The sequence below is a fragment of the Saimiri boliviensis genome, chromosome 1 (genome assembly GCF_048565385.1).
Source record: "Saimiri boliviensis isolate mSaiBol1 chromosome 1, mSaiBol1.pri, whole genome shotgun sequence".
NCBI classification, from domain to species: domain Eukaryota; kingdom Metazoa; phylum Chordata; class Mammalia; order Primates; family Cebidae; genus Saimiri; species Saimiri boliviensis.
In genome coordinates, this window is record NC_133449.1 from 90,967,120 (window position 1) to 90,994,224 (window position 27,105).

A 27,105-nucleotide genomic window follows, 5' to 3' on the forward strand; every position below is an offset into this window, starting at 1 on the left:
ACTAACCACAGAATCCTGGGCCTGGGCTCCCTCTCCCCGGGCGTGGCCAACATGGTGGGGAAGAGTATCCCTGCAGCACTGTGGCCACAGCAGGACCTGAGTCTGGCTCGCCTTGGCTGCTGTGGGCCAGTCCTCGGGTCAGGCACTTCCCAGTCAGACGCACATGGCCAGCAAGGTGGTAGGAACTGAAAAGGCAGTGCAGAGCAGGGCAGACCAGGAAGCCTTGGTCTCTGGACACATCCAGACCACAGCAGCACACTGGAGCCCGCAGGGGCAGCACACACAGCTCACATCTGCACCAGGCGCCCCTTCTTTCTCCTGGCAGCTCGATTACATCAGAAGAGGGAGACAGGCAACAACTGCTTTATTTGACCTCTTGCCCTTTGAGATGACCCAAACTAAAGTCAATAGCCTGACCGTGACTTTCGCTTCAAGTTGAACTGCTGGAAAATGTATCCCAGGATTCCAGTCCTACCAATCCCTAATTTCAGTCCCTGTGGAGCCAGGTAGTACACAAATTAATAGAAACATCTGTTCCCTTCCTGCCCCAGTAGACATCAGACTGCAGTGGGCTTAGAAAGGTTCCCTCTGTTTTAACACGGACTCCATGGCAACAGGAGGGGCTGGTGCAGGTGAGGATGAGGGAAGGAGAGGAAACCAGATCCTGTACCTGCATGTGCTGAGCCCACATCTCAGGGGCCTGTGGGAAAGTGATGGAGAAGATGCTCCTGGCCCTCTTGGGATGCAGCAGCAGCAGCTTTGCAAAGTCCATGGGCCCTCCTGGGCTCCTTTTTCAGAACTCCAGGGAACACTAAGGGCAGCTTTGGACATATTACCCACAAATTAATGGACACAGAGGCCAGACACTTGTGAGGGCGGGCACTGGCCTGGCGGTTCCAGGGCCACCTCTGGCTGGTGATCAGGAAGAAAGCCCCTCCCTCTGGTTGATGGGGGTCCCTGACTTCAGTGAGAATGGCCTTTGCTCTTCCAGGAGGAAAGAGACAAAAGACCTACCCAGTGGTACACAAGGGCCAGGCCACTGCTCCTCATTCCCCTTCTAAGGGGCACCCCTCAAACCTGCTACAACTTCCCTTTGAGCCAAATTTGTTTCAGAACACAACTTTCAACTGTTCGTATCACCAGCGGCTACTCAGGTTGCCAAGTAGGGACCCCAGCTCTGGGCCAGAGTTATCACATCTTATATTGGTGACAAACGGGGTGAGCTTCCCTGAGTCTTAGTACCACCATAACAACCGTGCCCTCTGTCCAGGATGTCTGAGCAAAGAACAAGCAAGACCATTCCAAGAGCCACTGCTTGTGACTTTACCCCTGAGATGTGCACACACGCGGGGAGCACAGCCATGCTGGCCCACCACTGAGTCACTATGCTCCTCCCAGGAACTTACAAATAGGAGGTGCTCAAGAAGACTTCAGCCCAAGGTCAAGAGTGGAGTTAGGGTTGGGACCAAGATTGCACTTTTCCCCTGACAGAAAAGGCACCAGCAGCCCCAATGACTGTTCTTTGGGGGAATATGGCTCCCAGGCACAGGCTATGGGAGCTTCCAGGCAGTAGGGTAAGAGTATGGGGGCAGATGACTGCCACGGTTACAGTTCCAGACACTATAGCACCAATTCCAGACCTCAGCCTCAGCTGCCGATGAGAGCTAGCATTTGTGTGTGTGTGCACATGTGTGCAAGTGTGTGTGCATGTATAAATGTCTACATGTGTGCACATGTATATGTGGAAGGGATGCATAAATTCATGTGTGTGCATGTGTGCACAGGTGTATATGTGTATACATATTGCATGTGCATGTATATGTGCAGGTGTGCACCTGGAGGGGTGTGTAAATGCACAATGCACACATATGCATGTATGTGCACATGTATATGTGTGGATGTGTATGGAGGGGTGCATGTAAGTGCACATGTGTGCACAGGTGTGTATGTGTATGCATATGTATGTGCATGTGTATACGTGTAGGTGTGCATGTAGATGGCAGTGTATGTATGTAAGTGCATGTGCGTGTGTGGGTATATGTGTGTGCCATGTGTATGTGTGAGTGCACATGTGCACGGGAGTGCACACAGGTGGGTTGCATGTGCTCAAGTATACATGTAGTTTGTGCATGTTATGCGTGTGTCGGGGGCATTTCTAGGCTGATATGGTGACACATCTAGATCCAATGGCCTTTCTCTAGAAGCTCAGCAATTTTTAAGACAATTCTCTGTGTAAAGTTGTCTGAGTTCATTGTGACTTTGAACAAGACAGTTCTTCCCAGCCGGTTGCTTTCTGGGGTCTGCCCCTCGTTTCCCCACAGACCAGTGCCCTTGCTCTGAGGCATGTTCAGGGCAGCCAGAAGGGCTCGAGGGAATGTGAAGTGTGGAGGGCCGCCCTGCCGGCACTCAGAGAGCCCCTTCCACCTCCTGCTGCAGCCTCTGCATTCATGTAAAGGAAACTTGCCTAACTCCTGCCCTGTGCATGCCACTGTGAGGGGTCTTGTCAGAGCTACAGACAATTACTTAAATATTAGTTATTTTAAAATTTCTAAATTATTGATTGACTGATTGGTTGCTTGTAGAGATGGGGTCTTGCCCAAGCTGGTCTTGAACCCTTGGCCTCAAGCAGTCCTCCTGCTTGGCCTCCCAAAGCACCGGGATTATAGGCATGAGTCACTGTGCCCAGCCTTTAAATGTTTTTCTTTGGTTACTTCAATTTACAAAGAAACTAGTGGAAATGGAGTCTAGAAATAGAAGGTATCTGCAGAAACAATAGTAACAAAAGTACTCAACAATGCAGTTTATTCTGGTTCTGAGCTCTGGCTCTTTCTTTGTCTTGAAAGGGAAATAGCAAAATTGCAGAGATGCTAAAAATGTGCTAGCACTAAGCCAAGACTCTTCCAGGACATAATCAGACATCCAAAAGCCAACTGAGATGGGAAGAACCTTCTCACAAGGTGGGCGAGTTTTACTCAGACATTCCCTGGACCACTGAAAACCAGCTCACAAACCACTAGGCCATCTTCTGAACCAGGGAGGTTACACTCACCATTCTCCATGTGTCAGGGAGGTCCCCAATGCCAGGCAGCAAGGGGCAAACCCCGCTCAACCCCAAAGGGCAGTTCTGGGGTGGCCTCCATGCTAGTTGAGGAACAGGGGCCGCTGAACATGGAGCTGAGGATAGAACCCAGAGAACCCAGGGACGCCTGCCCTGGCCCGTGGGATGTTACCTGGGTGGGAACAGTGCATGACAGATGAGCAACATCTCCAATCCTGGCCGCGGCTCGTGGATCGCTGGAGCTGATCAACACCGGAGCGCTAATTTCCATGGAATGCCTGTGGCTGGCAGCCTGGGAGGATCTGTGCGTCACACTGAGCGCGGTGAAGGAGTGGCGTTTCTTGGTGTTCTTCTTGCCATCCACACGCCGCTGAAAGGCACTGACCGCCCCCGCACTGCTTAAAGTGGGACTTGGGGCCATGCTGGCCACAGCGCCAGAGTCAGAGGGCAGGGAGGCATTGCAGCCAGACGCAGCAGCTGGGCACGGTTTGTCCATCTCAATGAGCTGCTTGGCGGAGTCGTTGAGCTGAGTGAGAAAGAGGAGAGGGGAGGCTTCATGAAATCATGGTCACATGGCACACCAGCCCTCTGCACTCTCCAGGCCACATTCCCATTCACAAACTGGCAACGTGTTCGAATCGGTCAGACTGCAGGGAAAACACAGCAGAGGCTGGTGGGCAGCATAGGCTTTATTGAAAAGCTTTCTGGGCAGCTCAAAAACCCCAGGAGCCATGATGGAGAGTGGATGCTCATAGAGAGGAGAGAATTTTCCGAGGGCCACTACCTGTCACCCCAATCTTTCAACTGCTGGCCATTTCTGGGGAGCAAGGTGCAGCCCTGCAGACAGTGAGGGACTAGAGGCAAGAGGGGAAGGAAGCCCCACATCAGAAGATGTGGGCTGGCCCTGCAGGCTCCACGACAGCAGGTTCCCAGCCTGGCTTGAGCACTGTGGGTCTCCGGAGGAGATTTTCAGGCGTGTAACCAGAATGCACTTTCTAATGCTTGGTGACCAGCCGTGGCAGGGGAGTCTGCTCTGGTCAGCATGAACCGTGGAAGCTCTTTTCAGTAACTGCCTCCACTCAGGCTGTCAAGCCCCAGAAGCTGGCCTGAGTGTGTCCCAGGAGGTGTCAATAATCTGTCATCTTGAGTGATTCAGCGAGGTCTCAGGACACAACTCTTTCCCACATCTCCCGCCTGTTCTACAAAATAGCAGCTATTTTTTGCAACGAAGAGTTTGACGAAAGTCTGATCCTGGGTGTTGCTTATCAGAAAAGGTGGCACGAAGGTTCAAATCCATGAGCAACCAGGGAATAAACCCTCCTGGCCGGCTAAGCCACATCCTTCTTCTCAGGGCTGTAGCATTGCCTGGAGGGGCTGGGAGAGGTAGCCTGGGTACACCCACTGGAGCAAGGTCTGTGAATTATGCAGTCTGGGGATGTACCAGCTGTGAGAAGAGGCTCCCTGGGCTGTTGAGGGGTCTGGAGGGGCAGGGGTTTGGTCAGTTCACCAACCGTGAGTGACAGTGTCCCCTGACCCTATACCTGGAGGAAGTTTCCACTCAGGTGCCCAGTGGAGCCCCTTCCTTCTTAGGCTGTACTTGGCTCAACCTAAGTGCATACCTATAGGGGGAACTGGCAGTGATGTGTAAGAATAAAGCAGAGGGAACTCTTTACTGTGTACACAGTGATGGCTGGGAAGAAAATACGATGCCAGAATCGGCATGGGAGGATTGCTACAAGCTAGGTTAAGCAAATGCCATTAGGCTGGGTAAATGCCTGTGAACTTCCACTCTTCCTTCCTCACCTTTTCAGAAGTAGCAGAAGAAACTGAGTAAATGCCAGCTGCCCTCTGGGCAGACCTCCCTGGAGAAGCACAGAGCTTGGGGCAGGGGGAAGCGGGAGCCATCTCTTTGAGTTTTCTCCTCACCAAGCAGAAACTGAGCAGGGTGGGGTGGCTGTGTGCAGAGCTGGCACATTCTGTCTGCCAGGGTACTGTTTTGGGTTTGGGGCCCACAGGGTCTCTGCAGCAGCATGACTGGGTTCTGTGCTGGAGGGCACCACAGTGGCACCTAGGCCGGTGGCCGAAGGGCTTTCCAGAAACTGCGGGCAGGCCACTGGGGGGCAGTTCGAAGCCTTCATGGGCAAAACGGAACTCAGCAGTGGTTGGTAAGGACTTACAAGATTCAGAAGAGAAGAGGAGAGAGGCAGTGAGTCAGTGAAATCCAGAAAAGTGGAAAGACCACAGCAGGCAAGTGAAGGTCCATATGAGTCACTGTGGAAGTGCGGGCCATGGCGGGGGGAGGGGCAGAGCCACAGCCACGGTGTACACTTGGTATATAACATACAGGCTAAGCCCTTGCATGAGAGGCCAGCAGGTGCCAGGAAGGGCCTGTCCCCCACACCCACCAGGAGTCGAGTCTGACACAGCCTAGTCTAAGAGATTCCCTTCAATGCTGTGAATCAGTGAAGGGAAACACCAAGTCTCACTCAGCTACAGAACTAGCATTTACAGCTGGTAGCACCTTGATGCGTTAAAAAAACAAAACCAAAAAACCCAGAAGCCCTGCTGAGTTTAAGTGGCACGAGAAAGGGTTGCTCCATCACAGGGCTGCTCTGGGCAGGACAAGCAGATCACAGGAACAGGGTGGCTGCAGATTCCAGCTGCCTTCAGCTGCCTTCAACTCGGTCCAGGCCCATGGCTGTCAGCATTTCCACTACAAATACCTGCCTTTCAGAGGGAGGTTATGAAAAACCTCACTCTGGGCTTCAATATGTGTGATCTAAATCCAGGATTATTTCCTTTGAAATGTTTCCTCCAACCAGGCTCAGCTGTTTTGCTCTATTTTATGGCCATATTCATTTGCTTCCTCCTAAGTGCTACTCAGAGAACAAACCATTGCCTGTTCCCTTCCACAGCCCTCCATCAGGCTCTCCAAATACCTGGGAACCGACTTCCTGGACCCCAGTGTTCTCTGCCCGCTTCACAGGGTCTAGAGAAAGACAGAGTAGCAGCACGCAGTGAGCACGGTCCTCCGTTCATCTCACCCACTGGCATCGGAGCACTTTCTAAACACACCTGCCATGCACCTGCACTTGGGACATCATTACACAGCAATCAAGGCAGCAATAATGCTGGAGGCTGGGCTCAAATGATAACCTTCTCCCCAAAGGAACAGGCCTGGAGTGTTTCACTTAGTCTCCCTGGGACTCTGTTGAGTTGGTACTGAAAACTCCATTTTCAAAATCAGGAAATCCAGGCACCAACAGGTTGTTGTATGCGCGTCCAGAAGAGATGGGGCCCTGATCTAAATGTCAGCGTGGATTTGCAGGCTCCCTATTCCCATCAGGGGCCATGCAGCCAGGAGCGTGGTGCCTGGCCCCTCGGCAGTGCCGCAGGTCGCTGAGCACTGTGCAACTACCAGGACATGTCCCTGAGAGGCTGCTCACAACTGACTTCACTGCGCCCCCTTCACGGTGGAGAGTGAGGGTGGGGAGGCAGCATGCATCCTTCATGCCTTAGCAACCCCCGCCCAAGACAGGTCCTGAAAGTGAAGGCAAAAAGCTTCCACCAAAACAGGCAGCTTCAAGAGACAGCAGGAGAAGTGAGAGCTCCTGCTTCTAAGACGAAAGTCCTCAATGCTTCATCCAAAGCTTCCACGTCCCCAGCATCCCTGCCCCAGCCAGGCAGGCAAGCCACTGCCGAGGGGCCTCCTGGGAAGAGGAGCAGTTAGGCTGTATCCTGTTGACTCGTTTCTGCTTCTGCGCCAAGGGGCTTTGCCTTTCTTCATTCCGAAAGTCCAGAGTGGACCATTCCAGAGGGCCTCAACACGCAGATGCATCTCTACACGCCTGAGACTGAGGGGTCATTTTCCACTCACCGCTGGGGACTGCGCTTGCCAGACTCACACAGCAGTGCAAGTAGTGCACACTTTGGCCCACGGAGTCCGAGGTACTGTTACAGATCTGTGACTTGATCCTGGGGCAAATCTCACCATCTGGGGAAGTTGTCATTGTCTTCCCATCAAGCTCCAATTAGTCACATCACAAAGCGGGGCCTGGATCTGGCTCCGGTGCCATCCCAATCAGAAGGCCCCTCACTGGCCACACACGTCCTTGTGGGCCCATGTTTGGTGCAGACTCATCTCACGCACAGGCTTCCATCCTGCAGAGAAACCAGACGGCTCTGGCCTCCCATGTGGATTCAGCCTGAGGATGCACCCCTTCCCAACGAGGTGCCACCTAGAAAGAAAAGGACTCCAGGGGCTCCATCGGCGTGTGGGATCGCCTCGTTTGTTTATCAGGTAGATGTCCCCCTCCTATATAGATGGGCACACACATAACCAATGCACCCAATAATTACACTTTTCCCATTTTTTTAATGCAAAGAGAACACATTTTCAACTTCCACACAAAATGAAAACAAAATGATAGCATCAATATTTTAAATGTCTTGGTGACTTTATTAATCATGAGGATTGCTCCTGGTACCTGGGGAGGTGTGTGCCCATCCGAGGGTCTGCCCTGTTCTGGGGCCCCTCTGCAGGGGCCACCCCCTAGCCCGATGCTCCTGGGAACATGGAACTGGATGGGGTGGGGAATTACCTCAAGCGGGAAATGCAGTCTTGGCCATGGGACAATAAAGGTTGGGCCAGGGCTCACCACCCCACAGGGGACCTTGCTCACCACTCTGTGGCCTCTGTGACCTCGAGTGGCTGCCTCCTGGCTCAGTAAAGCCCCTCCCAACGCTTTGTCTCCCCAGCTTTCTTAGGTTAGATGTGATTTTCTTCCACAACCTCTTTCCAACCACAGAATTGTCTAGAAAGGTAAGAAGAACTGAAGAGTTTCTTCCATCCATCCATCCTTTAAACAGTTCTATGTCTGGGCTCTTGGTTTAGAGCGCACCATATCCTTGTGGCTGCATCCGAGGGTGGGGCTGGGTTGAATAGAGAAGGCTCTCTCCCCATAGCTCCTGGAGCCACGAGTCTCCTGTCTCTGCTGGGGAAGTGCGACCAGCCCGGCGGTTTCAGCGCTGGGTCCAGGACAGTGCCAGAGTACAGTTACCCCAAATCCCTGGGTCTGATTGATGAGACTTTAAACTGAATGCCAGGGTTTTTTTTTTTTTTTTTTTTTTTAAGGATTAGCAAGCCAGTCACGAGGGAGGACAGCAGCTGTAACATGAAAGGAAGAGCAGTGGTGTGGGAGGTGCCCAGCTTCACAAGAAAAACAGCGCAAAGGAGCTGTGCCCCTTGGGCCCCTGCCCTGACCCAGAGCGGAGATAGAGCAACCTCAGCACCGAGCCATGGGGCTTCGGAGTGTGATCTGAAGGAGGGAACGGGTCCCTAAATCCATATCTTAGTGGAAATCCAGGAAGCCGAGGGGGCAGGGAGGAGGGCAGGTGCTCGCAGTTTAACAAGAAGGCGACCCATGACTTCACAGAAGCACCATTCAGAAAACAAAACGGAACGAGCACCTACCATGTCCTGGGCTCTGTACAAAGACCTGCTCTAAAAGAGTTTCTATTTCAGTGTGCACTGAGCGACCCAGGGCTGCTTCACAGAGGCCAACTCCACTCAACAGGTGTGGGCTGGTGCCAAGTTTCTGCATTTCTGCCAGCTCCCAAGAGACGACGCTGGTGCTCTTCACAGACCCCACTGTAGTAGCAAGCTTCTGGAACACCACTTGCAATCTCAGCTTCTCAACAGCAGCACCCTCCCAGGGAACTCTCCAAGGACCAGACTCGCGTGTTCCACAGACTCCCGTGGGGCGTTCGCCTTCCTCTGCAGCTCCCGCCCTCGTTGCTGAGTGTGGCAGAGACCACCACAGCTGGTCGTTGGCCTGTTACTCCTTAGAGCTTCACAAACTCAGGAGCAGGTGAAGAAAGGCCAGAAGCTTTTGTTGGGAGACATCTCGGGAGCTTCCCCTCACTGAGATGGGCAGGCAAGATGGCTGGGCTGGGCTTCGATCAGCACTTGCCGGATGGAAAACATGTCATTCTTTAGGAGACTAAGCATGGAGAGGGAAGGATTCCTTTTACCACTGGTTCGCCCTCCTCATAGGCACCCCTCACTCTGAAGGGTTGTTTGTGGAATATTCCCAGAGCCTTTAAGGAGAAAGGCTCCCCAAACTGGGGACTCTTGGTCAGTGACTAAGCCAGTAAGAAGCAAGGGATCTGGTGACTACACCTGGCCTAGCACACCCGACTTTATCTTCATCCCCACACATGCCCATCTCACCCTCATATCAACCATCTGAGGTGACGGCAATGTGGCTGTTTTACAGATGAGGAAAATGAGGCTCAGAGAGGTTAAGTGAATTGTTCCAAGTCACACAGTGAATGAGCAGCACCATGGCCACTGCTTGCCCCTTTTCTGAGATGTCTCATTGAATCTGCTGCCATACCCTCATCACTGTGGAGCATGGGAAGGCCCTTCCCCTCTTGCTATATCCTGAGGTAAAATAATGAATATATTCACTGAGGTATACCTATGCCCATGACTATTGGAATGAGTTGGGGTCATTTTAGAGATTCAAATGTGGGTCTTTAAAAATCAGGCCTTTTTGGGCTGGGTGCAGTGGTTCATGTTTGTGGTTAATCTCAGCACTTTGGGAGGCCAAGACGGATAGGTTGCTTGAGTCCAGGAGTTCAAGATCAGCCTGGGAAACCAATGAGACCCTGTCTCTATAAAATATAAACAAAAATTAGCTGAGTGTGGTGGTGTGTGCCCGTGGTCCTGGCTACTCAGGAGGCTGAGATGGGAGGATCACTTGAGCCTGAGAGGTCATGCCACTATACTCAGCCTGGGTGACAGAGCAAGACCCTATTTCAATTTTTAAAAAAATCAGACCTTTTTTGGGGAGGTTAAAGATGAGAAGAAAAGTAGGTCAGGCAAATTCTCATATGGGACAGATGCCAGTTACAGTTACAAAAGGTGGGAGGCCGATCTGTTTTCTTCCCTTTATTCACAGAATTAAGTGGCCTCAGAGGCCCTGTGGACAATGCCAAACTCTTATTTACTGGGGACATCAAAGCCTAGGCATCTGTAAAACGCTGATGCCACCACTGTGGACTCATGCTCTCTGCCCGGCCACAAGCCATGGCCATGCACCTGCTATGGGAGAGGCTTCTACCCTGAAGGAGATTCCTCCTTGGAATTACAGTTTGACAGAGGCTAACCAACACCAGAGCACTGCAGGAGTGGGCTGGAGACCTTCGTGAGGCTGCCGGCCCCACTGGAGTGTGGCCCCAAGCCCGTGGGTGACCCGCATGCCTCTAGCACATGGCAGATGTGCCTTTTCCATCCTGTCCTCTTGGTGTTTGCATTCTGCCCTGGTCCCCATCCTGTGATGGCTGAAGCACACAAGCCAGGCTGCTGTCAGGCTGCCCAATGGGCCGGCAAGCTGAAGTGACTATTCAGATAACTGAAGTTCAAAACACAGGTGCAGACCTGCACTGCATGAATGGCTGCCTAATTTTGCATGTGAAGCCTGAGTACAGGCAAGGCTTTTGGAAGAGCTGATTTCTAAAAATCTGAGGAGGGAGTTGGAGTGAATGATTTTCATTTCAGCCCACTCTAATCATGGAATGGACAAAGCCCTGTCCCTGTCAGCTGCAGGGTGGTCCCAGAAGAGGCAGGTGGCACCCATCCACCTTGTCTACCTCCGGGGGCCAGCTGTCACCCAGCCCACAGTGGCATTCATGCTGAGACCTTCCAGAGAATTTGGGGGCCACCTTCTGCCAGTGCCCTACGATGTGGCACATGAATCTGCACACCCTGGGCCAGGCTCACCTCATGGTGGGGAGCCCAGGAAGGGAATGCCCCAGTGAGGCCCCCAAAGCAAGCCCTCAAAACCAAATTCTGCCAAAGAATCTTCAGCTGCCCTGCAGCTAAGAGTTAGTACCTACTTCCTCATCCGAGACTCCATGGGTCTCTCCAGCACAACCAGAAACACCCACTACACCCCACCTTGTGCCTCTGTCATAGTTACATCCCCCTTTCTTCCTCCCTGGATCCCACCCTACTTCCCATGGGGAAAGGAGGCTCCACATGAGTCGAGTTTAACCTCTTGATACTGGGTGATGCATCCTTCCTGGACTAGGAATCACACTGTCATTTGAGTATTAAGACCTGCCAGAAGGAAGATTCCAGGACTAAAATAAGAAAACAGAAACCTTCACTCATTTGGTAGGAATGTGTGAAGGTCCATAAAAGGTCCAGGAGCAGCAGGACAGCCTGATTAGCCCCTCAGCAGGGGTGTCCTGTGAGCAGAGGGATCACTGATTAGTTTTCAGACTAGGATAAGGACCCTGTGACAATTTTACCTTAAGATGAACTTAAAAGGAGATAAAACTGGTGGTTTCTGGGCAAATAAGTGTGTGAAGGGCACCATTTATTCTCCACTTTCTCCAAGAACTGCCCCTAGGAACGTCTCTCTGTTGGGACAGTGGGGAAACCTCAGACCCCCAGCAGCAGGTGGGGACCTGCACAGCCTCCTGTAGACATTTAAATCCTGGACGAGTCCCTCCGGTAGGGTGTGTGCTGCACATGCATTTCTGGCCATTTTTAGCCTGAGGACCAAAGCGATTCATTTCCCAGCATCCTTCTTGTTTAGAAGTCACAGATCTTAGGTGGGTGAGAAGGAATAAGAGGAGCAAGAGGTGTGGCTGGCACAAATTCAGTAGATGGCAGGTGGCTGCTCCACCCAAAGGGCTCCCAGGCCGGGCCCAGCCACAGCCCAGGCAGGGGGGCTCTAACCTGTTCTCTGACAGTGCACCCCCATCAGGGAAGCATTTCTGCACATTCTAATGTACCAATGATCATTTACATTATATGTATGTAATGTGTATCTTTTGGTACATTTATCTAGTGGAACAAATCTAATATCTAAATATATTTGATTACCAAAAATATATAAAATAAGCACACACAAAATAGAAATTAAAACAAGTTAAAAATTTCAATGAGTTTGAACAGAAGATCTCATTTTCTGTGCACAGAGTGGCATGTACCCCACCATGGAGATCTCTGGCTTATAGCAGTGGTTTCCAAACGATCCATTGATTGGGTCCTGACCAGCCTTTTTAAGAAACGGAATAGAATAAATATTGGCATGGGTCCATGTGGTATGGAAGTAGCTTCACAGACCATTTCTCTAGGTTCACACACTCATGTGGTGTGCCCTCGGTCAAGATGTCAAATGCACTGTCACTGTGGGTCACATCCACAAAGACCGAAAGCCGTCGGCACCCAGGGAAGATGAGAGACGTTTCCCCGACTAGAAATAAAAGGCCCTCTTCTTCCTATTTGCACACGGGTGTGAACCTGATGTATAAGGAGGGAGCTTGGCCCAAGCCTGCCCCTCGTGCTGAGGACCAGGAGGGGCCCTCACAGCTGACTCTTCCCTGCAGGCACCTGGGGCTGGGACCAGATGTCTGTGTGTCTGCAGGTGCGCACACCTGTGTTCTATGTGCAGCTTCTCTGGGACAGGAAGCCAGCTCCCAAGGTTGGTGAGTGGCACCTGAGCTTACCCCGGCCTGTGTGGCCTTTAGCCTATGATGCTGCATGCGGTGGGCTCCTGGTGTAGCTGGAGGGATGGTGCGTTGGGCTGTGGTATATAGGACACCAGCCAGCCAATCAGGGATGGCTGCGTACCGCAGCCCTGAAGTTCTCACCTGCTACCTCCTCACCACTAACCTCTATTACCCAGAGAGCCTCCAGCTGGCAAGCATTTCCTCCTTCCCTCCCCATGTCTCTCTACCCCCTTCTCTCCTCCAGTCTCTCTTTGGCATCCCAGAGCAACACGAAATTAACAAAGCCTAAGCAATCAGATCAAGATGTCACAGCCGATACTTGGAGTTCTGAGGCCTTCATCCTCTTGCAGGGGTCTCATTTCACAGATGCTTCAAATGTTTGATAAACACCTATTCCATGCATAGGTGTCTGAATGACTGCAGCGAGCATTTGCATGTGTCTGTCTGTTGAGTATGTTCTAAAACACTGTGCTCAGCACTTCTCACCCTTCTACAGAGCTGTAAGTCACATCGAACTTCACACACAGGGTCAGCAGCTGAGAGCAATTTGGGGGGGCCTGGCTGGGGAGGGTGGTGGAGTCTGCATGAGTCTGAGCCTCACTCAGCACTCACTGGCTACCTGCTGCCAGTTGTGCGCTCTGCCAGGCAATCTGTGGCAGGAGGAGCTTTTTCACAGCAAGAACTTTTCTTAAGGGTGTGTTCCATGGTGACAGAGGAACTTAAGGATGTGGCATGCTGCAACTAACTCATCAATGAAAGATGGAAGGAAAGCGATACTAGAGAAAGGCTGGGCTGAAGGGGGAAGGCGACTCAGTTTCTATGGTTACAGATAGGACATGACCATAGAAAGTCACAGAGTATTTCCACCAAAAGTGACATAAGTGCCCTAAGTGTTTTAAGGCCGTGGAGAGGCGTGGACAGGAGTAGGATGGCACGTGTGCATGCACATGTGTGTGCACGGGGGTCTAGAGTTGTCTAAAGGAGCTCAGGTTGTGAGGGCTGAACAGGAGGCAGGATGGACACAAAGCCTCTGTTGACTCCTGAACAGGGATTAAGGAGTCCCTGGAGTTGGCATGGGGACCCTGGGGGTGGCTGGGAAGTTGGGCCAGCGTGGCAGCAGTGGAATGAGTCAGAAAGGGCCATGTGTAGATGGATGGGCCAGGGTGCCGAGATCCCCCAACCATCTGGGGCTGGTGCTTTGAAAGGAGAAGGTGAAATTGGGTACTTACTGTAGGCCAGGGGCTCTGCCTGGCACTGGGAAATAAATACAGACAAAACCCCACTCTCTCACAGATACTCAGACAAGGAATAAGTGAGTACTTTATTACACAGAGGACGTCGAATGGTAAGAAATACATAGAGGAAAAAGTAAGAGAGGACGATGTGCTGAGGGGCTGCAGGTTAAACACGGACCCAGAAAGGCTTCACAGGGATAGTGACCTGTGAGCCAAGACCTTGAGGAGATGTGGGATGGAGGTGGCCCCACTGCATCTGGGGAAGGGTGATGGGCAGGTGGGAACAGCACGTGCAAAGGCCCTGTGGCAGTGGCTGGCTGGAGTGTCTGAGGATGAACAAGGAGGCCAGAGTGGCTGGAGCAAACACATGGGCGGAAAGGAGGTGGGGGTGATGGAGTTAACTGGCACTGCAGCTTCTGGGCCCCTGGGAGGTCCTGGCTCTCCCTGAGTGAGACGGTGGAATGGGGGGGAGCTCTACAGCAGCACAGGGACATGATAGGATCCCCCAGCCATGGTGCTGAGAAAAGGCTGCAGAGGTGAGGCACTTGGAAGCTACTGCAATAATGTTATGAGAATATTCTCACAATGTAATAAGAAAAGCCAGGCAGAAATACCCATACAGCACAATCTCAAATTTGTCCAAAATATATGTAAATTTATACATAGAAAAGAATAAAGGAAATAGAACAATATGCTAACAATGTTTCACCTCGTTCTTTCCCTACACGTATATTCATATTTACTGGTAGGATTATGGGTGATTTTAATTTTCTTCTTTATACTTTTCTGAATTTTCCTATTTTGAGCAATAGCCAGGTATTATTTTTATAATCAGAAAAAGTCATTAAAAACAAAACAAAAGAGCAGATTAGGCTGAGTTCTCCATTGACCTATGGGGAGACTTCCTGAGCCGCGGCAGTGACAGATATTTTTTGATTTTGTACGCAGCGCAAGGTGCCCTAAAAAGCTCTGGTGTCTTCGGTTTTGTGAGAATGCAGTCATTTTTAAAGAGCATGACACTTCAGGCAAGGTCTAGCAAAGGTTTCTTCTTCCTTGGGTGGTTGGGTTTCCAGTCCTAGGTGACAGCCACAAGCTGAGGGGGACAGAGACCTGGAGTGACTCCTGAGGGAGATGCCAGGATTTTGGGGCTGCCCCTAGGGAGAAGCTGTAAGAGCTCAGAAAGTGGTAGGGATTAGCCAGGCCCAAACGGAAGGGCAGTGGAAACTCAGAGAGGTGGGCGGAAGACTCACGCTGGGGGCTGCAAACCAAGGCCCAAGACCCAGCCGATGCCTGGTTTTGTAAATAAAAGTTGTTTGAGGCATAAACAACTTTGGCCCTCAGGTTAAAAATGGCCAGATATGCATGTGCAGCCCACCTGCTGAGCTATTGTTCATGACTGCACTCGCCATACAAGTCGCTTCTCTCCTTGCTCCCCATCAGCTGTCCCATTGCTGGGATGAAGCTCGGACACCAGCGGCCACAGTGGTTTTTCTTTAAACTTTTTGTAACAGTCATAGCAGCCCCCTGGTGTTCAGTCCTTTTGGCTTGATATGTGGTCTGCCCTTCCTTGCTGCTTTCAGTAAATTGCAGGAGCCACAGGATGTCACCTGTACATGCTCAATATGCGTCTCTAACAGACAGGGAGATCCACAGGGGCTAGGCCATCCTCGGGGACTGGTCACTTCCTCCTTCCCTCCCCAGCTCTGGTCAGAGGAGCAATTCCAGGCAAGGTGGTCGGCTTTGCAGCCTCGACCCTTTCTTTCGCGGTCTATGCACGTTCCTTAGCTTCCACATTCAATCTAGATTCTTCTGAGATTTTTCAGTCCTAAAGCTAACACTTCCGTTTCCAGCTCAAAGACCCAGCTCACCCCTCGGCTGGATCTAAGAACAGGGTATGAAGAATTGCTACAACTAAAAGCCCAACTTGACCCAAAGAAACAGGTGAACACACAGGTGTTGTAAATTTAGCAATAAGAAATAATAAGAAGAGCAGTTCCAACCACACGTCCATCCCCTTTTAAATACACAAGGCTTTTAGGAGGCATAAATTTGACCTCCTGGGTTTATTTTTCTGGTGCCAGGCTCTGCCTCAGTCCAGCAGCTGCAGGATAAGCCTGCAGCCGTGACACAGTCCATGCTGGCAGGGCTGGCTAGAACGCAGAGCCGTGGGCCTGGCCGGCCCTTGGGGTCTGAGTGCTTGTGTGGGTGGCTCCCTGCCTCTGATGCTCAAGCAGCTGACCTCAGGCTCTGCCTGCAACACACTGGTTGTCCCTTTCCCGAAAGCAGCGATGATTTCGGACAAGCTTCCTTGCCCTGGACAGGTCACGAAAACTCATTCTCTAACTGATTGTTTCCTTCACATCAAATGAAACCTAGGACTGCTCTAAATTGTTTTTTCAAGAGGACTGGATATTCATATTGCAGCCTCAAAAACAACACTCTGGTACTAAAATGCAATTTTGCAACAAGATATGGGGGCTTCTTCTTGCTCTCTGCAGAGTGACACAGGAGGTGACGCAGGGGACACTGGGGTTGTGCAGGGCCCCCAAATTCCAGTTAAGGTAACAATAACTTCTAGCACATAGTTCTCTCCTCGTGCACTGCTTTGTGCACTTCACTTATGTCTCTAATTTAATCCTCCGAAGAACCCCTGGAGGTAGGTGAGGTTATTACCCCCATTGCACAGATGAGAAAACTGAGGCACAGGGAGTGAGAGCTGTGCTGGAGCCTCTGCTCAACTGCCTGATGCCAAGATGGGCAAGGGCACCTGGCCTGTCAGAGGGACAGAGGAAGCGACAGAGGAAGGGACAGAGGAAGGGACACAGGAAGGTCAGTATGCCAGGATAGTGATCAGGGCTGGGCATCAGGAAGGCGTGAGGCTGGGTGGACCCACAGGGTGGACTGCAGTGAGGAGTCTGGATTTATTCTAAGAGCAATGGGTCCCACTGGTGGCTTTAAGCAGGAGTGAAGTACCCACCTTAACTTTGCATAAATGGTTCCTGGTTCCATTGCTGTGTGAGAATGAACTGTGGGGGAGGTGGGACTCTCAGAAGCCATGTAGGAACCATGGGGCTGGAACTGCCCTGGGGCCTTCTGCCCACATCTCCAGGGACCCAAGACCCTGTGGTTTCCCTAAGACCAGAGCTCAAAACTTAGTCTAGAAGACTCTCTCCACATGCATTTTACACTATCGAAGTTCACCTCAGCAAAGCAGGGATGGGCTTAGGAATGACAAGGACATGGTCACAAGGAGTCTGTAGACACAGGCACGAGGTCCTGAACACTGAGCAGAGAGGGTACCTGGAAGAGAGACCCCAGACTCAAATCCAGAGCAGATGCCAATGTCCTCAGAGTGACCTGCAGGACCTCCTGACACCCATCTCCCAGTGCCTCTCTGGCTGCAACCCCTCTCCTCTCACCTAACTGCTTGGTTGCCCTGGCTTTGAGTCCCTTGGCCAGCTCAAACCACCCCTGGACCTACTCCTCCCTGAAGGCCACGTCCCCAGGTTTCTGAGAGCTGACACGACAGCTACAGTTCCTTCCTGCCAGCCCCCTCCTCCTCTTCTAGTGTTACTTTTCTTCATGGAAAGTAGAATCCCCTCCAGACCTGCTTTTCTTCACTGTGACGTCCTCCCTGGTGGATGTGGTCTCCAGGGCTCTCCTCTGCTTCATTCAGGCTGCGTCTCCTGGGTCTGGCCCACAGCCAGTGCTTAAGGACTGGATGAACCAGGCAGCCTGGAGGGACTGTGGGGAGGGCGCTGCCCAGCAGTGGGACCTGCTCTTTCTGGCAAAGGCTAAGCCACCAACAGAAAACTAAGATGGGAGGAGCAAGTAGACCTCCTGGCAGGTGACAATGACCCTGATATGTCTCCGATTTATGATGAAGTCCGGAGCACGAATGTACCAGCACATCGGTCCCTCTGATGGAGGCAGAGATGGAAAGGACTGGCTGCCTTCATTTGTGAGGGGCCAGCCCTGGAGGAACTATTTGTGGCAGCCTCTAGACTCTAATCAGAACCTTCTCCCTGTAACAGACATTGGAGATTCAGCAGGGTGGCGGGGTGGGAGGGGCTGAGGGATAGGAAATTACTTAAAGGTACAAGGAAGGACCAATCACCAAAAACAGGACATCTGGAAAATGAGGCTGATGTCCCAAGAGCTTCAGACTAGGACTCTGAATTGTTCTCACTTTCAAGGATTTGAGAAGTGTTTTTATAAAAGCAACAGAGAGTGGTTCTGAGCTCCTCTGAAGGGATTGAGCAGAAACAAAATGAAGCTGGAGTCAGCACTGTTTCTCATTCTGCATCACAGGTAAAATTCAGGCGGCTTCAGAAAGTCCCCCACAGGGCACATGGTTTGAACATTTCCCAGACCCGAACCTTAAACGTGCCTCAGCCCACAGTACCCTGCACCCTCTCCTTTCTGAACAGAAAGCATTAACAAAAGGTACCGTGGAGGAGAAGCATGAAGACAAGGGAAGAATGTTTCCAACTGGCCTGGAGCATCAACCTTGGTCATATCCATTGTCAAGTGCTAGAACTAAGGGTGAGGCAGCAACCCAGAGCTGCAGGATAGAGCTCCCTACAAAGATGGGCTGCTCTGGAACAAAGATGTTCAGGTCCTGCAGGACCCCCCAGTGATTCCACATGGGTGTGCTTGGTTCCAGCTGCAAAATCAGCCACGGTTTCTTCTGCACTAAACATAGCCCCGGACCTCAGCCAAGAAGCACTGCTGTCACCCTATAGGCACCCAGAGCCAAATCTCTCCACAGCTAAGTGTGCTCTCACCTCCACACCTGAAAGATTGCAACCGCTCAGAAGGCCTGCCGGGGGACAGGTTCCACAGAGCCAGGGCCTGCCCTCAGGGTGGGGTTTCCTCTCCGCTTTCCTCTCAACTTTAAATGTGGACGGTCCTTCACGCGGCCCATCTCCAGGTTCAGACACACCAATCCTGAGCGCTGGGACTGGAACACTCAGGAAAGAAGTGAGAATGGGCCTGGAGAGTGTGGTCCATACATTAATCCACAGAACAAGATGGTGGGAGGAGAAGCTGCCGGTCAGATTGGGGGAGGGTTCATAACCCAACAGCCAAATGTCTCTACACCAGCAATCCTGAGAGCAAAGAACGGTGGGGTGCTAACCTCAGATTCTGTCATGGAAGTGCTCATCAGCTGCAGGCCCTGGACGGGACTTGGCTGGGTCTCTCACCAAGAGAATGGAGCCTTCCTCTTCCCCTAAGGCTGTTCTGAAGATTCAATGGCAGATGGATGTTGGAATGTACCAGAAGGTGCATTCTAGCTAAAGTTTGTGAGCCACAGTCTAGCTTACTCAGGTAGGAAAGGTGGAAGTGAAAGCCAAGACAAGAGGATCTGACAGGGCTGGGGGTTCCAAATGAAGGTCCTGGAGAAAACCGGGCTGCCATGTGTGGGGTGACAGAGGGGCTGTTTTAAGATTGCTGAGGCCTGGGGACACAGCTGCAAGACGGAAGGGCATTTGCTGAGTGTGGAGAGTTCATGCGGCTGAAGGCTGAGGAAAGGCCATTTACGTCCAGGGTCAGGAGGTGGGCTGGGGAGGGAGATGGGGTGGCCAGTGGTCTGGGATTAGGTGGGCCTGGTGTAGGTAGCCTTGGCCCCAGGCTCTGAGTCAGTCCCACTGCAGCAGGCCTGGAGAGCCCAGCCCCAGGGAACTTCCTAAACTCCTGGGCTACAAGGAAAGCCACACTGTTGCTAAATTCCCTAACAATAGGCACTATCAGAGCCCTCTGATTTATAACCCAGACCACTGCAACTCTGATGCGACAGAGGACAAGCCTTACAAACACCTGTTTCTGATAAGCAACTGCAGACGTCAAGCCAGTTTTAGCAGCTTATACAGGCTGTGCCCGGGCTTTGTGTCCTATAGTTCACCCGTTGATGCAAAGAGCCAAACTTCACCTCATTTTAATGCTGAAAACCCAGCCTAAAGTAATGAGATGTGTGTTACATACATGTTTACCCATTGCACATGTGCTCAGCTCCCCTCATAAACATGTATAGCTTTTCCCCAAACCTGCTAAATATGTATGATTCTACTGCATATCACAGACCCTGCAAGCCATAAAACCCAACCTGCCCTTCCCCTCTGTGAAGAAGAGCACTTTCGTTCCATGTCAGAGACTATCTCTTCCTGGTTTGCAAACTGATGTCACCAGTGAAGCTGTCTTTTCTACTGTTTGGTCATCCTGGGGGCCTTTCTGATGACACTCAGATGCTCACTGAAGTTTGGAAGCCACAGCCTAGTTTACTTAGGCAGGAAAGATAGAAGTGGAAGGCAAGACAAAATCATGGAAGGCCAGGGGGCAGCTAAGTCAGGGCACCATGACAGCCACCCTGGAGGGAGGACAGGTGGACGTGGAGAGCCCAAGATGGCCTGTGGAGCCCAGGTGTGAGGACTCTGTCTCCCTAGGATTGGGTAGATGCACATGCTGAGGCCAGCTGGGCCTGGCAAGGAGCTAAAGTCAGATGGAAAAGGAGCCCTGCCATTGACCTGCTCAGTGGGAAGTGCACTGCTCACATGAGTGACAGGAGAAGCAGAAAAACAGCTGGAGCCTGAGGTAGAAGCAGTCTAGACTCAAGGTGGGAGCTCAGTTATTTCCACCAGCCGCAGGCCAGAGGCTCCCGCAGCCTGCCCCAGGGCCGTCTGGGTGTTCAGCTGTCCCCAGGCAGACACGCTTTCAGTCCTGAGTAGTCCCTTGAGGAAGTAACTCACTTAAACCTTCTATCACTGCTTCTAGACCAGGACAAGGCTCTGCACTGAGCAAGCTGGTCATTAAATACCGGCTGGTAGACCCGTGGAGGAAGCCCTCTTCTGACACACAATTTTACAACCACTTAAAACCAACACAGGTAGTCCACTTTAGTTACTATGACAGTCAGCACTCGGCAACCACTCCTGCCGGTCTACATGCATGTAGCTTCTTTCTGGCAAGGCTGAGTGCACTGGTGCTGAGGACCAGCGCATGCCTGCTGGGGCCTCCAAAGGTCCCGAATTAGTGTCTGGATCTTCAGCATCGAGGTCTTGGGAGGAACCTAAAAGATTTGATGTCTGCCAATGCAGGCGATGGGGTGCAACCAGTGGGCAGGGATTGCCTGGCTAAGGTGAGTAGGTGAGATCAAACTTCAGAAACTGTGGCACGAGGCTCCATCTGCCCCTTGGCCAGGCCCTGACAAGGTTTAAGATGGGCTGGGGCCCCACTGGTGGATGAGCCACTCAGGCTGCAGTGAGGACTATTCACTGTCCCCACAGAAGCTCCTGGGGAGGCTGGCAGTGAGGACAAGAGATTTCACGAAAACTTCCTAAGCTGTCTTGCCATGGATATGCAAGAGCTGCTGCAAGTTTTCCAGCTTAGACTGGTTTAGGGACAGTCAGTGGGGCATTCCTCAAGCTTGATGAGCTCTGTAAAACACTGAACCACAACCCAACAACACTGCACCATTGTACAGGGCACCCGCCTGGGCCATGCACTGTGCCTGGACCTAGAAGGGAAGGAATTGTGTGTTACAGGTCTGGCCTTAAAGGGGGTTAGGGAGACAGAACAATCACAACAAGACTCCCAGCAGCTATGGAGTGTGAGATATTCTAAGATGCTAATTTCATAAAGAGTTCAAAAAGAGTTAAAGAAGAGTGAAATCAGGGCGAGCTGGTACTGAGGCACCTACCTATTTTCTTTGGGGACAAACAAACCCAAACTATGATTAACACCATACATGTGTGGATCACGCCTTGGGGGTCAGATCCCAGCAAGAAAATGTACAGACCCGAACCATGAATGTGACTGGAGTCTCCCTCTTATGTAGTCTTGTCTCATTTCTTTATGTTCATTTATTGCTTTATGTCATTAATCTGATTGAAGGGTAAGGGAAACAGTGGGTTGTTGGTGAAGGCAAGACCACCACTTAGTCTCCCTGATGGGTCTAAGAATTTGCCTCCCGGACTACTCTGCTCAGACACAGACACAACATCACACTCCAGGAGACACCCACTGGGTGCTTGCCTGGTCCCTGCCTTCTTTTGGTCTCCGCCTCTGGCTTTCCTGCCCAGCGTTCTTGGCAGTGACTGGGCTTCACCCACAGGAGGGGTTACAAAGTGTTCCTAGAGACACAGTCCACACTGACACAAAATGCAAGCAGGACTGGCATCCACACTAAGGCTGGGGGATCCCTTCCACAGGCTGTTGCTGCTGCAGGAGCTTGTAAAAACAGAGGATGAAGAAAAGCAAGGAAAAATAAAAATCAAACTTCAAACAAAATTGCATCTTCCCCAACCTGCCCTGGTAGACATCCTAGAGTATTTTCCTTCACATTTTCACATCCCCTCCGATGTGGCATCATCAGGGTATCCTGGGAGTTAGAAACAGTGGCCACATCTGTGAGCAGAAGTGTAGAGAACACCAGCAGTGAAACAAACATGCGAGAGGCTCACCTGGAGAGAGGGACCATGGCACGGGTTTTGGAGCTTGGTTGTAACCCATCTCCATGGTAAACAATGACCTCAATGGCATTTTCCAGTTCCTCATCTAAGAAGTCCTGGATTACTCCTTTCTTTTATTATTCTTTGGCACTGATGCAGGGAGATTCAGCCCTGGGGAACTTCTGAATCTTATTTCAAAGTTCCTAAAGCATCACTGGCTAACATCTGCTCAGCCAAGATGAAATGATGGGAATCACCTTTACCCTCCTGCACCAGACACTGAAAAGAAGTCTAAGAAACAAGATTTGCAGACATGGGACATCAGAACACACAGGACAGCAATAGCCAAGAGAGGCAGAGCCCATGACATGGGCTCTGCTACTGTCTCTGGGTTCTCCAGCCTCTCCCTGCATTGAGAAGACAGAGTTCTGAGTCTAGGGAGGCCACGGTGGCTATAGGATGCAGGCCAGAGTTCTGGAGAGGAGGGAGCTGCAGAGAGAGACAGTCCTGGAGATGTGTAGAAAGTCCCCTGGAGTCTTCAGCCGAGAGCTGATCAGGGAATTCATATGAGGGAACTGTCCAGCACTGGGGAAAGAACTGAGAAGGCAGAGCAATCTCTGAGCTCACATAAAGCCAGGAATAGTTTTCATTCCCAGCTTCCAGAGTGGAAGCCTCATAAATCATGGGGCATGGCGTAGAGAAGGTTATAGCCTCAGCAGTAGAGAAATTAGCTCCACATGAAAGGCTGCCTGGCCCTGCCTAACAGAGCCTCAAAAGCACCAAACTGAGTCTAAGCAACTTAACAAAAAACAAACTCAAGAACATTTGTAGGAATGCCAAGATGTCTAACGCCCCAAACAGTAAAATTTACAAAGTCAGTATCCAGCTGAAAACTACTAAGCATGCAAAGAAGCAGGAGGGAGCCTCAGAAGCATCACACAGTTCGATAAGCCCATGCAGCCTCCAGTTCACAAGCAAGACCAAGAGTCAGAGGTGTTCCAACCCTGTCTCAGGTGGGAGTGCATAACGTCAATTGGGAGTTGAGCACTAGAACCCCCATCCCTCCATCCCTTTCCTACTGCTCAGGTGGCTCTTGGCATGTTGGGTTTCTCTTTGAGAAGCTGAGGGGGTCTTTGGAAGGAGAGGGGAAGGCAGAGACCAGGACAGTGAATATGAATGAGCTCCCTGACCCAGAGTGCAGCTGGTGGGTGGACCCGCCCAGACCACAGGATCAGATGGAGGTGCTGAGGAGAGAAGCTTCAGTTTGTCACCCGGGATACTTCCCTTGTGTTACACCCTTCCTCTCTTCCTCCCTGGACACATTCCTCCTGGCCTAGGCAAGGGCTGAAAACCAACAAGCCCAAGGTGAGATGGCAAACCCAACCACAGCAGAGCTGTAGGTAGTGCAGAAACAGAAAGTGCACAATTAACGTCAGAGCTATTCGCTCTCAACGAGAGCTGTCGTCCTGCATTTAAATCATCACCAAACACCTCAACAGCATACTTAGACGCAGAGGTTCAAAATAATCGCTCTCTTTGTAAAAGATAAAGCAACGAGGAGGCACCTGTGCTACAGGAGCGGAAGAAACGGGAGTTTGATGTTGCTTCATCCACTGAGGCTTAAAACCCAGTAGTCTGATGATGCATGTTATCATCATTGTACTGAAAATAAGAACTCTCAGACAGGAAATGGCCATCAGCAGAAACTCCTGCTATTTTTCTGGTATTATATTATTTGGCTGAATAAGGATTTTTGTTTTGGCCACCATTATTTTTTCCAGGATCTATAAATAGCATTGCATCCAGAGTTTTCCCAAACACCACGCCACATTCACTCAACACCCAACTGAGGCACACACATGCTGACATCAGACAGAGGCTTGGGTCTGGCATCACAGAGTCTGAATCTTCTGCCCCCTGCAGCTCTGCTTCTTCCCCAGATCCCGGGGTGATCTTACCACAGCTACTGATGCCATGGCCTTTTTCTGGGTTAGCAGATACTGGGATGACCAGCAGGCTCATCATCATCAGCTGGGCCCCACTTCTACCTCCCATCTCTGACCTGTGACTTGGTCTGCGCCACATGCTCCAGCATCTCCCTATGCAGACCAACTCCCCACTAGTCCACAGGAGTCTGACACCCTCAGGCTGCACACTTCTTATTAGCCAAGTGGGGAGGAGTATGCACCCATCACATGCCCCTGAAAAGCTGCTCAAATAGAAGCAATCAATGGAAAATGCCAAGAATAAACAGTTACGGCTCTAATCGAATTCTAGACCTTCCCCTGGGGAAAGGCAACTGATTTTCTATCCCAAGCCAAATCCAAAGGCAGCAAAATAGCCCAGACACTGATCGGCTCTCTGTTCCTTCCTAAACAGAGCTGCCTGGGGGTGTGCTGGCTTCCAGGACAGGTGCCCCGCACCCCTTCTCTGCCTGTCCTCCCATTGCAGACTTGAATCTATACAGGCACAGGATGGTCACTGTTCACCATGGAAACTTGGGGGAACACAGGAAGAGGTTCCTCCTCCCCACCCCTCACTTTACTGTCAGAGATGCTGAGATGATGGCTGTTTCTAAGGATCTTTGTCACCATGTGCATGTGTAGGGTGGGGGCATGAGGGTCTGTCTAGGTGACCACCCACGCACACACCAGCCATGCAGGGACCAGCCAATTTCTGAGTCTCCTACGCAGGGTAAATGAAGCATTGCCTCTGGGGGCTCTTTTTCAGTTGGCTCCTTGAGATCCGGGTCTCCCCATTACTCTACCTGGACAACTGATATTGTCAGTGTTGAGGCAGAGCTTAATTAACACTTGTGTCTACTGCCTTTCATCATCTTTTTGACCTGTCTTTGGATCAGGATTCTGGCCCCATGGAGAGGTTTTCCTTGCAGATAAGAGTTACTGGTGTATTTGCTAACATGCCTTCTAAGTCTCCATGCAAGCTGCCCACCCAGGCTCTGAGCAGTCAGAGGCAGCCTGTGTTCTACCCCCAAGTCTCCCCAACCCAAGCTGATTCCTGACAACACTCCTTAAAGACAGCTTCCAAGAGGGCCACCTCTCCTAAGCGTCTACACCCTGGACCGGTGTCTAATTTTGTTGACATGATCCAACTGCAAATCTCACCCAGGCAGGAAACTGTCCTGCCTTCAAGCCCATTCAGCCACACCAGGCCAAATGTGTTCAGTGCTCAGGAATGACTCAGAGATCTCCAATCGACACAGGAATGGACAGAGGAGCAGCTTTCACTCTACTAACATTTATACCACCACCACCAGCACGGGACAGTGCTCTCCGCCTACCTCAGCCAGCCCGGCCTGTGTGTTCGTATCTTCTCTATGCCTCATGGCTGCCCCATGACGTCTGCCACTGCCCTTGTTTGAGGGGGGAAACTAAGGTTCAGAAAGGTAAAGGGGCTGGCCGCAGGCCACACCCTGAATGTGCAGGTGATGTAGGATAAGCTGGGCCCAGCCAGGTCTGCTCTGAAGCCCACATTGCCCTGAACTGCCCATGGACTGCTCATGGTTCTGCCATCAGGGCCCATGAAGAATTGGCCCTGTTCTCGAGAACAGCCAAGGGCTAGACTGAGACCCGACCCCAAGCAGGTCAGCTTGGACCCTGTGCAAAAAGAGAGGGGGCCTCAGGGGTGCTCAGGCGTGGCACTCATCCTACAGAGAGGGGAGAACTCTGGATAAGGAGTCCCTCCCACACCATCCCCCTCCGAGTTCATACTATCCTGACCCACTGGGGAGGAGGAATTCTTCAGACTGACTCATCCTCACTCCCCACAGAACAAGTGCCTCCTGAAATTCTAAAAAACCTCAAGGACTAAAGACCCAGAAGGAAGATCCCATGGAGTGTTTGGATTTAATTCTTGTCCCATCCACTGGACTGGTGTTCTGGAGGGCGAGAGGCCTGGCCTGCTCCTTTCTGTGTCCTGAGGGGCGCTGCCCAGCCAGCATCTGACAACTGGGTATCAGGGAGACGTGCCCTCAGTCCCAACATGGAGATAGCCAATGAAAATGGCTGCAGGAGAGTTTCTTGCATCCTTTTGCAAAATGGATGGGAGAAAAGGACAAAGAGGCAGGTTCTGGGGCACAGGATGGTGGCCAGAGCTGTCGGGAGAGGAGCTGGGCAGGGAGCGAGGCATCTCCGGTGAGCACAGCACAGATGGGGTCGGCTCCTATGGGCAGCAGGCCCAGTTCACGGGTGATAACTTGTGGCAGCTGGGTGCCAGGGGCTGTGGAGAGGCGATTATTTCTATAGAACAGCAGGAGGAAGTGTAGGTATGTCCAGGGCAGGGCCCACCTCCTCTGAAAGGCCAGTGCAAGGCCAGGCCAGCCTCAGGCCAGGTGTGTGCCCTTTGGCTCACTGTGCCACTGGCCGGCCAGGGCAGAGACACAGCTGTGGAGGGAGAGTGTTGTGCAGTTCGCAGGGCACACTCTCGCTGACTTTGTAAGGTCCACTGTGGGCCTAGCATCATGGCCTGTGCCGCGTTGATGGGAAGCTGAGACTGGGTGAGGCCAGGTGAGGTGAGAGTCCCTTGATGAGCCCCACAGGGCAGCTGTGCACTGTGCAGAACCCTGCCAAGTGCCTGCAGGTCCGAGGTAGAGCAGCTGTGGAGGAGAACTTGGTACAATCCAAGCTTATGTGAGCATGAAAGAAGAAACCCTCCAGTGTGAGGTGACGGGTCCGCAACATTCCTTCATGCACCAGGGGACAAGCATCACTGGGCACTGTGCCAGCTGCCTGTGCAGCGGGTCAGGCTCCCTCCTGGCACGTGGGTCTGACTCTCTCAGGAACCCTACAAACACCCAAGCTCCCACCTCAAATGCCTT

General features: G+C 51.7%; 1 protein-coding gene across 1 annotated transcript in view; it reads right to left on the bottom strand.

Annotated features, from left to right (window-relative positions):
* SH3RF3 (SH3 domain containing ring finger 3) overlaps positions 1 to 27,105 on the bottom strand; it is a 360,128-nt gene that overhangs the window by 95,898 nt on the left and 237,125 nt on the right. The window contains exon 4 of the mRNA XM_010333743.3: positions 3,231 to 3,584. Coding sequence (XP_010332045.2) covers positions 3,231 to 3,584 — 354 coding nt within the window. The remainder of the gene's footprint in view (positions 1 to 3,230; positions 3,585 to 27,105) is intronic.